At 37.5% G+C, this 17,644-nt stretch overlaps 2 protein-coding genes across 2 annotated transcripts in view; one reads left to right on the forward strand and one right to left on the reverse strand.

The window, feature by feature from the left end:
* The window catches only part of LOC133846384 (peroxidasin), a 42,111-nt gene extending 31,390 nt beyond the window's left edge, over window positions 1-10,721 (reverse strand). Inside the window, exon 1 of the mRNA XM_062281348.1 lies at window positions 10,077-10,721. Within this exon, the coding sequence (XP_062137332.1) occupies window positions 10,077-10,246 (170 nt within the window). The 5' untranslated portion in view covers window positions 10,247-10,721. The remainder of the gene's footprint in view (window positions 1-10,076) is intronic.
* A 2,880-nt stretch (window positions 10,722-13,601) lies between these two features.
* LOC133840190 (uncharacterized protein KIAA1143 homolog) lies at window positions 13,602-16,884 on the forward strand. Its single transcript, XM_062271883.1, has 3 exons — window positions 13,602-13,876; window positions 13,970-14,126; window positions 16,640-16,884. The coding sequence occupies exons 1-3, from the start codon at window positions 13,769-13,771 to the stop codon at window positions 16,852-16,854; spliced, it is 480 nt and encodes a 159-aa protein (XP_062127867.1). The 5' UTR covers window positions 13,602-13,768; the 3' UTR covers window positions 16,855-16,884.
* Window positions 16,885-17,644: the final 760 nt, after the last annotated feature.

The raw sequence follows: 17,644 nt of genomic DNA on the forward strand, positions 1-17,644 counted from the left end.
GAACAAACATAAATTTCCATAATAAAGCATACTTTAAAAGCTGTTCTTGTCGTTGCCTTTTTAACTTATTCTCTGTTCTCTTTTCTTCTCTCCTTAGACATTAATTGGCAGTTTAAGAATGCTTTTACTTTAACATGAAATATCCAATTGTGTGCAAAATCAGTTTATTATTTATATTTTCTGAAAACGATAAACATAATTCTAAATGATTTTCACTTGTGTATTTTAGGTAATAAAATGTCTGCTCTCTCTTTGCTTTTGCAATTTATGAAGTTGCTACAAATACCAATAAATATACATATGCAATCGACAAAATTTAATTGCGCACAATAGAATATTGCTCTACAAAAGCATTTTTGCCTCAGGCGACGTACACTTTATGAATGTGTTGTTCGTAATTTGACATCAATTAAAAGGACAACTCAAACAGAAATCTTAATCGAATTGTGTTGAATACAATTTACGATTAAAGTTGAAGTTGTACTTTAAGTAAAGAGTTCCCATGTGCAGCAGTTGCTTTAAGGAGTTCGTTCTCAATATTTTCCATTGATTTGATTTGCCGTATAAATTTCCACAATGTTGCCCCATTCCATTTGAGCCATAAACTTTGTGCACAGGCGGATACTTAATCTTAGTCAGCGAGTGCTAAGCACATTATCAGTGCAGTGCTCCCCCCGCCCCCGCTGCCCCCTTTTATAGTAATGTGGTTTGGCGCACATAAAAAACTCGTTAATAATATGACGTATACGCCGTGTGTTAGTTGGCTGAAAACTAAAACTCAGCATTGAACCAGCAGCTGGTCAGTTATCGGAGATTGTTACTCGCTTTGCTCTTCGCTTTCCTATCTTCTCTGTATTCCTGCAGTGACCACGCAGCAATCGTTTCGTTTGGCAGCTGCCAGGAGCTGCTACATTAACATTATTATGCGTCTGTCTATCACATTTCAACATGGAATGCCGGCTACGTGGTGCGCCACTTTGACTTAGTTACTTAGTTTGCCGCCTCGACGAGCAGCGCATTTTTGCTCTACGGTTCACTGAGGCAGCTCTGCTCTCCTCTGCTCTGTCTGCCTCCTCCAATTTCCTTCTGCCTGCCTGGATGCCTGGATGCCTGGGTGCCTGCTGTTGACTTTACCTGCGCCGTGATGGCATCTCGGTGCAACTCTTCAGATGCAGCAGCAGCAGCAGCAGCAGCTGCAATTGCCGCACATTTGCTTTGGCTACAAACGTTTTGCTCTTCAACTCCCAGCTCCAATTGCTCTCTCTCCATCTCTCTCCTTCTCTCCCTTCTGCTTTGTCTGTTTCTCCATCTGTCTATCTGTTGCCATAGCATACTTATGGGCTGCTTGTTTCTTATGCTTGACCAGTTGCTGCCTCCTCGCCTTGTCCGGCTCATGCCGATTGCTCCACTTTGACATGTTCGGCTTGCCTTCCCCCCCCTTCGCCGCTTGTTACCCTGTTGACTGCTACAAAAATAGTAACTCTGCTTATAAATTGTGGCATGTGTTTGTGAGTTGCTTGCTGCTTTGCACTGTGCACTATCTCAGCAACAACTACTTTGCATTCTCTGCTCTGCGCACTAACGAGCATGCGAAATGACAAAGCTTGAGGGTGTGGCTGGGCAGAGAGGGGGAAGAAGGGCGTCCCACTTTTGTTTGCAGCATTAAAGCAAAAAAGGAAAAAACTTTAAATGCAAATTGCTCGGCGTGACGAGAGAAAATACAGAGAAACAAAAACTGGATTCGTTACTTCATCTGCTCCTGCTGCTGTTGCTGCTGCTTCGAGGCGAAATCAATAGCAGATTTTTCTATGTCAAAGTGAAACGCTTGGCAGGCTGCCTCCTTGCTGCCACTGGCAACGCTGCAAGTTGCAACACTTTCGACTGAATTAAAAATGCATACCATGCGATTGAAGCGAAAGAGTTTCATCACAGATAAGTTCTCTCACACTCTCTCTCTCTCTCTGTTTGGGAGACTGATTGGTGGTGTTGCTGCTGTGGCTGCGGCTGCGGCTGCGACTGCGGCTGAGCTGCTTGTGGCATGCCCCACTTTAACTAATTTTGTGGCACATTTTCAATTTTATTTCTGGCCTGGCTTGGATGCCAGCTTCATTTGCATAATTACAAATAATATTACAAATTGAGTGGCAGTTGCTGCATTGTTCGAACTTCCAAGTGGTCAGCAAACACACACACACACACATACTTAAATCCAACCACATACACGTCCTTTACACACACACACTCACACACACACACACACAGAGAACCACGCACTCACGTGCATTTATTGAAAAGCAACAATTTTATTTCGTTTTTATGCAAATGTGAATTTCCAACAATTGAAAAGTCAGACCTGAGCTCATACGCAAGGGAGGGAAAATGGCTGAAGGGAAATTTCAACGTGGGATGTAATAACAAAAGTCATGAACCATATCGTATATCATACGTGAAAAACTCGTCGAAATGTGTGTGAAAATGATGCGAAAATTGCAATGCTCTATAAAAGAGTGACTAAGTGAAATTTTCTGCTTGAATAAGAGCTGATATTAAATGTTGCATTATAGAGTTGACAAAGCGATTACGATAAATGCCTTTGTACTTAACATTGGTCATTTCATTAATTGGAAGTATCTTTTACATCAATGCTCTTAAAAAAGCATGAAAATCAAATGAGATCCAAAACAAAAGCAAAATTTTCATCAATAATAAACTTTTTAAGGTGCAATTAGCCTTAGTGATACATTCATTTTGATGTTTACATTAGAGTAAGCATTAATAATGAATCAGAATAAAATAAAAGCATGAGCAATTTTCGTATCTCCAATAAATTGTTCTATTGCAATTAGCTAAATAATGTAAACACTTGTTTTGACATTGATATTAACATTAAAAATTAAATGGGTATATTCTTTACGCTTTGAATTAAGTATTGCTAATTTCATTAATACCATTTTGGAGAAAATAGCTTACATTTTAGCGGAAATTATATCAAACTCATCATAAGCAGATAATTATTAAGTTGTACAGGTTCTTCACTTAATAAATAAAAAAATAATTAAAAATAATCATAAGCATTACATACACATTAAAATTACATTAGCATTGGCATTATCATTGTTAAGGAGAAATATAATAAAATTAGTATTTGCAGTTCACATTAACTTTTACTTTTGAATCCTTGTTACTTGCATTCGCATTAGTAATCTCATTATTTTTTACATAAGCATTAAGCATAACTCTATAAACTTCATTCACATTATTTTTAGTCTTTATGTTTATTAGTAGTCGCAAACGCAAAATGATTAGTCTCAGCATTAACATCAACGTTATCATAATCATAAATCTCGTAAAGCCAATTATTTTGCATGAATTGCATTTCGTTTTGTCTTTGCATTATTATTATTAAGTTTTCATGTAAATGCAGTTAATCCATCTTCCCCATTTCTTCATTCACTTTAGCTCCATTTATCCACTTCAAATCTGCAGTTTGTTTTTGCCCGTAACACGAGCGGAAACTTGTCAACGAAATTTATGATTTTCCCGCTTTGTTTTCTCCTTGCACGATGTATAAAATAAAGTACAAGCAAACTGTTGTATATAATATTTTGTTCGTTCTCATGGTTCATATTGATGACATTCAATTTTAACAAGCGATAGATAGATAGATAGATAGATGGATGAATCACCTTGCTCTCTCGTATTTCACAGCTTAATAATGGTCTACAAGGATATCGCATGCAACATATGATATGCATTACAAAACACACACACATACACTCACACATATAGAAGCATACCCTAACCTCACTTTGTTGCATACCTAACCTCACTCACGGTGCATTCTCAGTTGCATTTAACAAGTTCCAACATGTCGCTGTGAGCTGTCAACACGTGAGGCAAGTGGCGGGGAGGTAGTTTTTTTTTTGGATAACATTTTCAATATTTGCACGGCCAAATAAACAGCAAATGTAAATGCAAAACTGCAAAAAGCATCAACAACAACAATGGCACTCGGCAAAAAGGAAATTTATGCATATTTAATAATAACATACAACATTTTGTGCAGGCAGAAAGGCCAGACAGGAGCAGCAGCAGCAGGCAGCTAGGAACAAGCATGAACAAGGCATTTCTCACGCATAAATGCTTCGTAATATATGAGCACACAAGGGGGGGCAAATACGAAGGGAAGTGGAGCAGAGGGAACGAAGTATTTTTGCCAGTGAAATAGTTTTGCTCGAACACAGCAAAATATGCTGCAAAATTGTGGGCGTGTCTCAACATTGTCCAGCAAACTGAGAGAGAGAAGAGGAGGGGAAGGTGGCTAAAGAGTGGGGAAGTGGGAGGTGGGGGCGGCACTCACTCAGCTGGGCACTAATCAAACTTTTTAATATGCCGAGCGTGTGTGCAACGTGTGGCGACTTTTGTTTTGATATCACACAGCGAACACACAACATGAGATGCGAGCAGAAGCAGAGCAGAGCAGAACAGAAACCATAAAGACTATAGTATATACTTATATGTGTAGTATATATAATCAGAGTGAAGACCGTATCATATTTAGCTCATGTGCCTGCCCCATCTGCATTTTATGTGGCATGCAAAAGTGCCACAAAATGCAGCAGCTTCAGTTTCAGTTTTCCCACATAATGACAAACCAAATGCCTTAGACTCAGAAGAACCACTAAGCTCCAGCTCTAAGCTAGTTCTATATATAGTATATATAATATACTATATACACAATATGTGTATATATGGTATATAAAGCATATATGCACGATTCCAGCTAAAATGCATCATCATGAAATGAAATCAAGTGCATTTATTTAGCGAGAGTAGCAAAAAAGCAGAGCAGGCTTTAGTCTCAGTCTCAGTTTTAGTTCATGCCCCCAACCCCATGTGGCACGCTCCCTCTCTGTGTGTGTGTGCGTGTGTGTGTGGGCGTGGAAGATGAATGATGCTGGAGGCAACAGCGGCAGCAACGTTTCCCGTATGTTGCACACACGCTTCGAGTTTGCCTTGCATTTAGTTGCAAGTTTAAATACGCGCCAAGCAAAAAGTCAAAATGTTTGCGCTTTTGTATTCACAGCAACATTTGAACTTGCCTCTTGCGTTTGTCTGTATGTGTGTGTGTGTTTGATGCATGACTTGCTTGCCACGGTTGTGTGGCAGAGTTCTACTCCAGGTTGATGCATGGACAATTTGAATAGCAAAAAATTTGTATGGCATAGGCCTTGGCATTTTCCACGCCAAAGTTGAGATAGCACAAAGCTAAAGTTTACTAAAGAATTACAAATTATATTAAAAGAAAAAAATAACTTAACTAAACGTGTTATACCCTGTATAGAAATTTGAAGAGTAGAAATTCTTCTAAATTTGTTCTTTGTATCTAAATAAACGATAAGATTTTTATGGCAAACAAAAGTTAGTTTTAATTTATGATCAATGACAACATAAATTTTATTTATACTCTAGAATAAATCAAGAGCATATATTATCTATTGCTAAGGAATATAAGGAAACATATACTATATGATAAAAACAGATATTAATTTTTATGGCTAAAATATATATTTGGCTATAAAAATGAAAATCTGTCTTCATATTCTATCTACTCTGTAAACACAATAGTAAATTTGGCAAAATCTTTATGTGTATTTTTTATTAACATCTATCTTTTAAATCTATTTTTAAATCTTGTATTTAAAATCCAATATGCTTTTTGCTTCCTAAAGCTGAAAGTCTTAACAAGAATATTCCGGAAATTATTTTATTAATTTATAATTGAAAATTAAACGCACTATTTTAATATTTTTCTCAGAGTGTCAACTACTAAAACTTGTTATCTATAATGTATTTTAATGAACTCTTCCATTATAAAGAAAAATAAATATTTGAATATTTTTGAATTCTACATTTTAGGGTATCCGCCTGTTGACTTTTATTTCCTCTGTCGAATGTCAGTTTGACTTATAGTATGTAGTTTATCATATGCATGGCCCACATTTCATATTTCCAGTGTCCAGCTCAAAAATACGATCTGACTTTTTGCATTTGCCATCTGTGCGTTGACTTCTCTCTTTCTCTCTGTTTTTTATTTTTCTCTGGATTTCTGTGTGCCCCTGTTTGTTCCCTCTTTGCCTGCTATAATCTACTATACAGACTCACAGTCATGATTATTCGCCTTTTCATCACATACTATACAAACTTATACACACACATTCTCTCACATATGTGAAGCTAAAGAAACACCCAAAGTCGCATGAGCCAAAACTGTAAACAAATCTGTGCCATTAACAAAATTAAGTCAAACAGATGAAACAATGCAAAATATTCTGGAATACACGACTTGAAATACCTTGAGTTGATTAAGATGATAGTAATTTGAAAATATATATAATTATTTTTAAAAGATAATAACAATATTAATTATACTAAAATATCAATGTTATATTATAGGTAATCAAATACTAACATATGAGTCATTTAATTAATATTTGTTTTGTGTTTGTTAGAGTGAGATATTATATTAAAATGTTTCGGTTGAATAAGTATCATTCATATAAAAAGTTTATGGCAACCAGAATAAAGAAACTTGAATCTTGAATGGGAAGTTAATAAAACATATTACTGAATTCATGAAATTTTGTAATTTAATTTGAATACTTTAAAAATTATGATTCAAAAATGTAAATTTAAGAATCTATTTTAATAACTTTCTTTATAGTTCTTTTAATTGAGAATCAATCGTACCAAGTATTGTGTTAGATATTTTTATTTATAAGAAAATAACACATATTTTAGTATTTATTTTAATTGTAATTAAGAGTACCTTGAAATTCTAGTATATAAAGTAGTATGCAGTGTATTTTAGTATACATTGAGTATAAAATTTGCCGTATATTCTAATATATAAATAATGTTATATTAAAAAAAATGAAGCATATTTTTAAATTACTTTTTTTGGAAAGCATCATCCAAACCACCTTTCAACTCAAACCAAGTTTAGGTATAGAAAATAGTCCACACTGGTAGAAAGATCATGACCTCAGTATATACGTTAGAGTGTGTGTGTTCTATGTGTATATATGTGAGGTACTGTGTTTGTGCTTGTGCCTTCCAAAAGCATCTGCTTGGTCAAGGGGAATTGCATTTTTGTGCCGTATTATTTCATTTTTGGCTGCCGGCAGCTTTATGGACATGTGTTGAATGTTGAATGCCGAGTTTTCATAAAAATAACGAGACGACAAACGGAAACAAATTCAAAAATACTCATACACTCATACTTACATATATAGAACACACATACACATATGTCGTTTATATGTGCTAAACTCAAATTCTTGCAGTCGAGAGAGAGAACTGTGAGCATTTTTGTGTTTTATGTGCCACATTTGCCATTTAGCTAAACAAAAAAGTTTTCGACAGCTTTAGACTAAACTGCAAATGTAACAAATTAATTAAAAGTGCCACAAAATAAATTAAAAGCGAAATGCGAATCTAACTTTGAAATGCAATTCTCTCTCTTTGTGTGTGTGTGTGTGTGTTTGTTCCAAAACAAACGTGTGTGTGTGTGTGTGTGCTATGCCTGCAATTTCAATTGTTATTTAGTTATTTTTTACAGGAGGGCAAAATAAACAAGATAAATAATGCATGACACACCTTATCTGATATTAAGATTGATTGGCATATAAAAGTTGCCAGCTTGTGGGCGAATTGCAAATGCTTCAACCATTCAACCGAAATGCCCGAAAAATACACAATTAATTGATACGAAAATAGCCAAAAATGCAATAATAAATTACAACTGACTAAACTCATGTAATGTAAATACTCGGCTCACATAACAAAACCATTTATCTAAAATAACAATTACTTAAAGTCAATATTTATATATGCTTGTTAATTCTCAATTACTTTAATTAAATTGCAGTTTACCGCAACTAGACTTGAAATGCGAAACTATGCAGTACAGCGTTGCCACCTTTTCAAAAATTCAGAGTAACTGCTTAAAAGATTAAGTTAGTTAAGTTGGCAACGCTGCCGAGTTTCTTTTAAGAAAATGGCTGCCTATTTAAGCTCAACATTGTGAATAGCAAAAAATACTCTTTAAATTACAAAAATACTTTATTGTATTGTATTGGAATTGGTATATTCATATATTTAGTAAGACAGTTTACTTTATATCAATCTTCAAAATCGAAACTATTTTTATTTAAATACAAAATGAAAAAGCATTTAGTGCTGCAATTTCAAATGCATATCTAGGGAAATTAATTTCGATTTATTTCACAATTTGCCAAAAGTTCCAACTCAATTTCGCTGCATTTCTCAGCTCAACTCAATCTAAATAAATGCCGATCATTTAGTTGCCACGCCCGTCACGCGTCTCGCACGCTTCTTCACATGGCTGCCACAACTTGCCTCAACTCAGGCCGCAAATTGAATTGAATTCTCTTGCTCCTCTCTCTGTCGCCCCCTCTCTCAACCATAAATCCACAAATCCTTCTTGCGCGGCATCCTTCAGGCGCTGCGCGGCCTATCGCATAAATATGCATATGTTCCACAAACATTTACCAAGTTGCATGCAAAGCAAAGAATCCCAACCCAAACCCCAACATTTCCCGTTGCTCAAAACTTTAGCCGAATTTCATGCGAAAAGTGCTGACATTTGGAAATAAATGCAGCGTCAGTGAATGCGATGAGCAGCAGCTGGAGCAGATTGACGGAGCGGGAGGAGGAAGGCGGGGGCACTACTCGCATTTCGCATGCATACAAATCGCTGTTGCGATGTGATGCGAAGTGATAAATATACAAATTCCCGCGTTGCTGCCACAGTTAGACATCGTTTAATTGAGTCAACACGCAGCATGCAGCATACAGACAGACAGACGAGGCGTGGTCGTAGGCGGGGGTGGGGAAGAAACATCAAATTAACGCTACTAACTGCAAACGCCCCCGCACTCATCTTCTATATACTGTCTGACTTTTTGTCTGGTTGCAGTGCTTCTCCTGTCTATATCCCCATCTATATGTCTGTCTGTCTATAGCTTTTCTGTCTGACTGTCCGTCTGTTTGACTGCATTTCAATTGTCTGTCTATCTGTCTGCCAGTCTGCCTTTAGTGCATCTCTCTGCTTTCAGTTCTTCTGTCCATATGTCCATCTAGAATGAAACTTTCCATAGCGGATACGTCGGACTAAAATTTTTTTTTGCTTCGCTCACTTTGTTTTATTTTTATACTTATTTAACCTTTGGACGAACGCGAACACTTAATTATTAAACATAAGTAATAAGAGTGTTTTAAGGTTGTCAAAATCGCTAATAACGATTTGCCTTGTGCGTAACGGGCAAAAGAAAACATTTCGAATGACATAAAGCTCATCCGCAAATTGACATTTTTCCAAACTGTTCAAGAATAGAGCTCGCCATCGAGCCCCAGTTTGGAGTAGGTTAGATAATTAGACAGATTTAAAAGTAAAGGGTCTATTGTAGTCGTAATGACTACATCCTTCTTTCTTGTTTCATAAGTTAGGGACTATAGTAATATGGTGGATAGTATAAAAACATTAACATTAATGACCAAATTTGACTTATATTTATAATGAAGTTACAGTACAAAGTACCCATAATTTTGGGTACTTTTGAAAATCGAATTTAGCTATAGATAATAATAATTTTATTTGAACAATAGCTGTGATCATCAAATACATTGTTGTTAATATTCAACTGAGAACCCTATTGAGCGAACACCAACGTTGGGGCGACCAATAGAGATTTCACTGTAAAAGTAAGTCTGTCCATAGTCTGTTTGTCTTCCTGTCTATTATTCTGCATATAGTTCGTCTGTCCATCTTTCCAGCTGCCTGCTGTGTGACTACTCCGTTGTGTCTCCGCTTGTCTATCGTTTGCTCTGCCGGCGAGCACATTAAAAACTAATTTATGGATTTGCCAAAAGCCAAAAACTTGCTATGATTTATGCATGTAAACGAAGAATGCCACCGCAGACCACTTCCCAACTCACTTTCTTCCCAATCCCAACTGCAATCTGCCCGCAATCCCGCTTTTTGTTGTACTTACAGCACTTGGGTATCCCGTGGCACTGGCGGCAGGGTTGTGAGGCGAGCGCGCATGCAACGCACGGTGCGCGCATAGCAAGTGCAGCTGCTGGGACATGGCTGCCACTGGGCATCCACCAGACAGATGGCCACCAGCAGCAGCACGATGAGTGGCCCAACTTTCCAACGCATCCTAGGGATACAAATTGCTTGAAACCGTAAACGAAACCGAAACCGTAAAATGAACCGAACCAACGAAAGCGTCACTTGAAACTGTTGCGTTCAAGAAATCAAAAGTGTTGTCAAGGCGGCCGCGATAATCAAGCCCCAAAGCGGAAATTGCTGTGGCCAGGCCCCACCACTACTAGAGTTTCTAGATAGTCAGTCCACACGCTTTATGAGGAGTAGGTTTCACTTCTCTTGGTTTGCTTTGATCATGTGATGTTGTCCACTTTATCTGCACTTTACTCGAAATGTTATTTGTATTGCGCAAGTGCGACGCACTTAACACGCAAAAATATCACAAAAACACACTCGATAAAACTAACTGTATATTTTTTTTGGAATATGCTTTTATCTACGAATTCGTTGTTTACGCTTCACTTTGAATGTCTTATTTTATTTTGTCGTTGCCTGTTTTGCCGCGATTCGCAACTGCACGCGCCAAATGCCGACGAGCATCTGAAAAAAACTTTGAATTGTAACCGATTCCCGCACACACACACGAAGCGAGCCGAAACGCAGCAACAGCAGCAGCCGAAGTGCAACGAAGCAACAGCGACGCAGCAGCAGCGTCGATGCTGACTGAGGCAGCGACGCCGCCGGATGCAGTTTGTGATAACATTTTCCTCAAGCAACTTGTGATTTGGCTATGTCTTTTAAGGGTGTGTGAGGGCGACTGTGTGTGTGTGTGACTGTATGTGTGTGTGCGTGCTTAGCCGCTGTCAATAAGCTGATATGAAACTAAACACGTTTAACTCGGCTTAGTCAAGGCCATCCGACTTCAACATGCGACGAACACTCGAAATCCTCGCCAGCATTCACCAGCAAAAGTAAAAGCAACTGCCACTCGCCCACTCGATTTGTTTTAAATGTGCACACAAATGTCAACAACGACTCGAGTAGCTATTCACATTAAACTAGCACGACCAGCAAATACCCTACAGCCAATCAAAGTGCCATACAATTTATTGCATAATACATAAGAACGTCTATAACAATGACTTCGGCTGAAGTGAAGTTATTTGTTGTTGAACTGATGAACTGTTCAATACTCTGGTGTATTAATAAATATAACAAATGTGTAAATTAATTAATAGATCTTTATTTATTGTTTATTCAAATAGACATTAAATTTATAACCTTTTTAAACTTTTGGGAAAGTAGACGTGAATTAATATAACAAAACAAGAATTCAGACCCTAATAATAATAATAATTAGGATTTTACAATAAAATAAACATAAAATAATTAATTTTATTTTTAATTGCTAAAAATGGTTGAAAATTATTTAAAAGTAAAATTTTTGCGTTGAATTCTATACAATAAATGTTCACAATTCAAAATAATACATTTTACATTTAGGTAAATTAGAGAAATTAAACAATCCAAAAATAGTATTAATTAAAAAATTGGGTATACAATAGTCGCCATTAAATTTGTTACCCAAGAATATTATGAAATAGTTGTATATATTATCAGCCATTTAATTAACATTTATTGCGACACAAACATTTGAGAGAAATAAGATACTTGTGTACAGCATTTATATAAGTAAACAGATTCGCATATATTTTTCAATTTAAATAAGTTCAACAAACATCGAGTTTCTATTGATGTCATGTTCATTTGAACGACTAACTGATACCTCTTAAATTTTAAAGATGCTAACGATGATTTAAATAAATAAATATACAATATAATGCATTTTGAATGTGACAAATCAATTTTGAAAAGTTCTCAAATTTAATTTAGAATTATATATTTACCTACCCTATTTATTATTACATAAAGGGTATATTGAAAGGAAAAAAAAGCAGCATACGCCATGTTGCACTCGAGAGTTGCTGCCACTGCAGCCCATAAAATGTTCTGCGATGCTCATTTTTAATGCAACACATAGAGAAAACGATAGAAAAAGCGAGACAGCTTAACTGGGGGAGGAAGCAAGGGAGAAAGTGATGGCGAAGGCGTGGACGAAGAGTGAAAACGAAGAGGAAGAGGGAGCTGAGTGTGTGTGCACACTCCATTTGGGCCTGTCAAAGTTGTCGCTTTGGTGATAAGACGCGGAATCAAATTTAAAAGCTATCAATTTGATATTAGTTCGGGGAACAGCGCGTTGTGGGAACGCTTGTGAGATTTAAGCGCGTGCCAGGATGCAGCACAAATCCAGCCGATTTGTTGTTGCACTCCAAGTTCCCGAAAATTTTTTATTCGCTGTTGTTGTTGTTGAGGGGGAGGCAACATATGATCCCGAATGCTGCAGTTCATAATGTTTGAGTGTTCCCCTTTCTCATTTTTTGTTTGCTTCCGTTAAAGTTTTGAAATCAATTTACAGATGATTTATTATGTTGCCAAAGTGGGTATCCGCGAAGTGGAAGGAGCAGGGGGCAAGTGGCAGCCGTTGCTGCATGCGACATCAGCGGACGTTGATGAATGCCACTGTGTATTGTTTGGTTGTCGGTTTTTGATCCAAATTCGTTCCGGGCGCCGTCGAATTTCAGGTGAAGTGGAAAATTTGCAAGTTATGCGACAGCTTTATGTGTCCTCCCCCTTTTTTTCATAGGAGGAGCAGCATTCGCTGTAGATAGCGAAGCGGTGATTTGACAGCGAAATTCTGCAAATTGACTGCATACATAGCAGTGTTGGATTCGCTTTGGGAATTCCAGCAGCTGATTGACCAGAGAAACCAGTCGGCAAAATATGCATTGCCAACAAAGGTGAATGCAATGTAATTGCAAGTGACACAAACGACGAAACCAATTCAATAAAGTGGACTAAACCTGAGCTCTTGAAAGTGTGCTATACAAGTAATTTTGTGGATTACGTAATAACGCTTAAGGCTTGAATACTATTTGAACAAATATTTTCCCAAATATTAGTTAAATAATAGATTAACTTATATTAAATAAACACAAACTATATGAATATCTAATTAAATTTAAAAAAAACAATTCTGCAATGATAATTAATAGCCTACAAATAACAAATAATAACAAACCAGATCCAAATCCAAGATACCCCAGTATGGCGGCAACATTCAAAAAGTAACTGCTAGAAAAAGTTCATGCATTCACAATAGACACAATTCAAATTTGTATCGCTGCAACTCTAAAGTCAAGATGGCGGCCAAATATTGGCAGTTTACAAAATCAGCTGTTAGTCGATGGCACTCTTATCGATTACCCAAAAAATAAGTAGTCGATAAGCAAAATAAATATATTTAGGTATACTAAACATTTAAAAAATAATCATAAATTTAACGAAATCATTCCCAACAGTTAACTACTTAATTTTGAATTGTGTGCTCACATTATTATTATTGCATTCTTCAGTAACGATAACGGCGCGTTTCGCAACACTGCCCGTGAGATGAGACACACACAAATGACAAGTGAACGTCGGCAATCAAAATAGAAAGAAAATCGCAAGTAAAAACGGCAAGCGGCGTACGAAACGCAAACAACTTTTAATGCTCGTGCATTGTTTTCTGCTATGTCCAAGCGCAACAATATTACCTACGTAAAGCCACAGGAACCCAGTTTTTTGGCCAAACTTAAAGCGGAAATTGGCTACAAAGAAGGGCCAAACATCGACACAAAGGTAAAATATATATTATTGCGGCGGGCAATAGCAGTAGCAGCTGCTCAAAACAAAGTGTTTCGCTCATGCTCAGCTTCCAATTTGAAAATACAGCGACAGAGACTCGACGAGGACCACAACGACGACGACGACTACAATTCTGGTGAAGAGCGGCCGGAACGCGAGGACGAGAAGCCGCAAATTGTGGTGCTATCGCGTGGGGATCTCACGGCGGACGAGGTGGCCCTCGAGCAGCAGCGCATAGCAAAAGGTATGCACACACACCACTACATATACGTGCAGTGTTCAGTGTATATGTATGTATGTTTTGCGCTTGTATGTGTAAGTGTATGCGTGTCGGTGTGTGCGTAGGTAGGATGTAGTTATCGGCTGTGGCAGTTTGGCTTTCAGTTCAGTTGAGTCAGAATCGAGCGTCGGTCGCTTCCACGCTTCTTTCACGCTGCTGCTGCTACTACTGCTGCTTCTTCTTCATCATTCTGTGCGCTGCCCTATACTACAACACTACACACTGTATGTATGTATTGTACATATGTATGTTTTCGCGTCTATGTGTGCGTTTTTTTGCTCGCGTACGTGTGCAATTGGCTGTGTGTGTGTGTGATTTTCGCAATTGAATTTTGAAAATTTTAATGAAACATAAACAAAACGCTAATCAAATACGCTAAAGGTGCAACAACAAAAAACTAACAAACAACTGCAACAAAAATAACAAAAACCGCCGCGTTCCATATTTTGAATTTTTGCGGGCTCGCAACGTATTTTTTGTTCGTCTCGTTTTTTTTCCACAATTTTCTGCGTCTTTGTGGTGTGTGAAAAAATATGCTGCATTTACATGCAATTTGCTGCGTTTGTTTTTCTTTTAGTTCAATGAAAATTTCGTGCTCATGCTAACTTCAATTCTAACCTCGAAAATTAGTGTTCTATATAGTATTTTTTTGAGAAGTTGCCACGCCCGCAACGCCCATTTTGGCGTCTCTATGGCAGCCCCCTTCCCCCAATCTTCCTTTTTACGTTCTTTGCCTGCCAATTCCTTTCCTTTGGCTTCGATTCGATTATTGCAATTAGTGTGTGGCACTCGCTGCCAGCGGAGCACCCTCATGCACACACACACAAATTCACTTATTGACAGACTCACACACACATACAGTCAGTCACACACAGATGGCTGGCACAAAGCATACACACTGACATTTTCATTGGGGCTCCGCTAAAGCGGAGCATGTGATGAAAATCATAGCCAAAGCGGAGCGCACGCTAAAGCAGCCGGCCAAGAGAAGTTAACAAATAACGGCGACCCACAGCCGCCGCCGTCGCTGCCGCCGCTAAACCAACAACAGCTGCCATCGTCGTCATCGTCATCGCCCCGCCGCCACCGCTGTTGTTGTTGTTGCTGTCGTTGTTGCTGCTGCTGCTGCTAAAGCAGAAGAAGAAGAGGAAGAATCGCGCGCAGAAAATCGGGTGAAAACGTGTGAAAGAATGAACAAAGCAGCAAAACGGGAGAGACAATGATGAACGAAACAGGCGAACAAAAGAGAGAACACGGCAAAGTGGCTTGACGACGATACGACGATGGATGGGCTGCGTTGCGTTGGAGTAAAGGGGTGGTGGGGAAGGGGGATGTGCAAGGGGAGCCATGGGATGGTGGCCACTGTCATGTCCACTGTGTCCCACACAGTCTCCTCTGCTCTACTCGTCTTCGTCGTCTCCGACCGAAGGTGGTGTACTGCAAGACGCTGTAAAGCTGTATAGTTTTCTCTCGGGATGGGGGGAATGCATGAAGCATGAAGGAGGAGGGGCAACTGTTGAGGGTCGAGGGTGCTGTGCTGTGAGCTGTGTGCAAAAACTAAGGCGAAATGAGTAAAATCTTTTCCATCTCATTTTGAGGCAACTCAGCAGCAGGCAGTTGTTGCCCCAAATGGGCGTGATTTTGATACCCGCGCTGCCCAAAAGGGTTATTAGGGTATTATTGTTAGGCGAATTTCCAAACTGCTTTGATACCATATAGGACAATGAAAACTCATGATCAACTTAAATTATTGATATACTATCAAAGACTAATGTCATTAAATCAGGCACTCTGGATATTGTCAAGTCAATAATTTGGGAAAGTAGACTACAATAGTTGGATTCTAATTTTCCTGGTCATTTATTATTTATTTAATGGAATTCATAGAGAAGAGTTTTCATAATTTTCTCCCGCCAGAAGAGTTCTCCTAAAAAGACACAAAATTTCTTTAAAAACACTAACAATAGCCATGGAATACATGTCCGGTTTATAGAGGTGTCCGTTGAAGTAGTTTTCATTGTTGAACTCCTTATTCTTATTTCATAATTTAAGTGATAATATAGGAGTGCAGGCCTTGTCTAATTTTATGCCTTAAGCATATAATATATTACTGTAGATAAAGAAACTTATTTCAAGAAACATAATATAGAGTGAAAGAATATCATAATGATCGGAAATTAGACTTTGAACTTGAGTACACAATAAATAGGGCAAAAATCATGTGCTCTGCTTATAAGGTTAAAAATAAGCCTTGTATTACTTAGCTTGGATTAGCGGGTATTTCACAGTCAAGCATACTCGCCTTGAGCTATTTTTATTCTTCGTCTTTTATGGGGCGGTAACTGCAAAAGGAAACTGCATTTGCAATTAGACATATTGACTTTAGTATTACATGAAAAATCAAATTGAATTTAAATATGTTTTATTGTAAAGACTTACTTATTTATTTGACTAATTGTTGATTTTTTGCATTGCAGAGGAAGCTGAAAAGCCTGCGGATTTAAACCAACCAATTGTATTCAAGAAACGCGTTAAGCAGACCAAACTTGAGATTGAAGCTTCAACGTCAGATAATAAATCCAACTCGAAGTCCAAGAAATCTGATAAAAGTAAAAAGTCCAAGGCCAGCAGCAGCTCCAGTAAATTGTCATTCAACGAGGACGAAGAAGACGCCGAAGCAGGCGAGGATTAAACACAGTCACCACACATACATATAGAAAGAGAACGTTATATTACTCGAATTCCCCTTTCGAGTTTTTGCCATAATATCATCCCAACAAGCAGCCCCTTTGTATGGTTGCCCACAGTGCATGTTTAGGTGAGCGCTATAACTTTTTACACACACATGTGTACATAACATGTATGCATAGAGTAACGTATTTGTATATGTATATTTCGAAATCTAAACTGCGCACTTAAATTTTGCGTATAATATGCGTTATATGTATGTATATCTCTAATATTTACGACATATCTAGTATATTGATTATCGTGATTAATGTGATGTCCATTGGATATTGTAATTCTTCAGCTTATTTAAATATATTCAAATTATCAAAGGCGTTTAAGCTTAGATAAATGACTAAGACATACACATGTATTTCGGTATAGGGGTATAGTCATGTTTTTACTTCGAAATTGGATATGAATAGCGCTTATATGTATGTATGCGTTCGTATATACTCGCAAGATTGAGCATTTGCCGATTTGAGAAACTGTTTGATTTGTCATCATAAAAATATATTTAAATTTTAGCGTAATTCTAAAAATGATTTAGAAGTGAGTACTTTCTCTTTATTTAGGTCAAGGACTCTTTAGCAAGTGTTTCCCTAAATTTATAATATTGTTAAGACATATTTTTCTTCTTGATTCCATACATTACATAGATGAAACTATGTAATATTTGTTGAACGATAAGATACATATTTTTTGTGCACTTGTTGAGATACGAAATAATACTATTATCTTTCTGTACATTTTGA

Source organism: Drosophila sulfurigaster, chromosome 3 (genome assembly GCF_023558435.1).
Source record: "Drosophila sulfurigaster albostrigata strain 15112-1811.04 chromosome 3, ASM2355843v2, whole genome shotgun sequence".
Lineage (NCBI taxonomy): Eukaryota > Metazoa > Arthropoda > Insecta > Diptera > Drosophilidae > Drosophila > Drosophila sulfurigaster.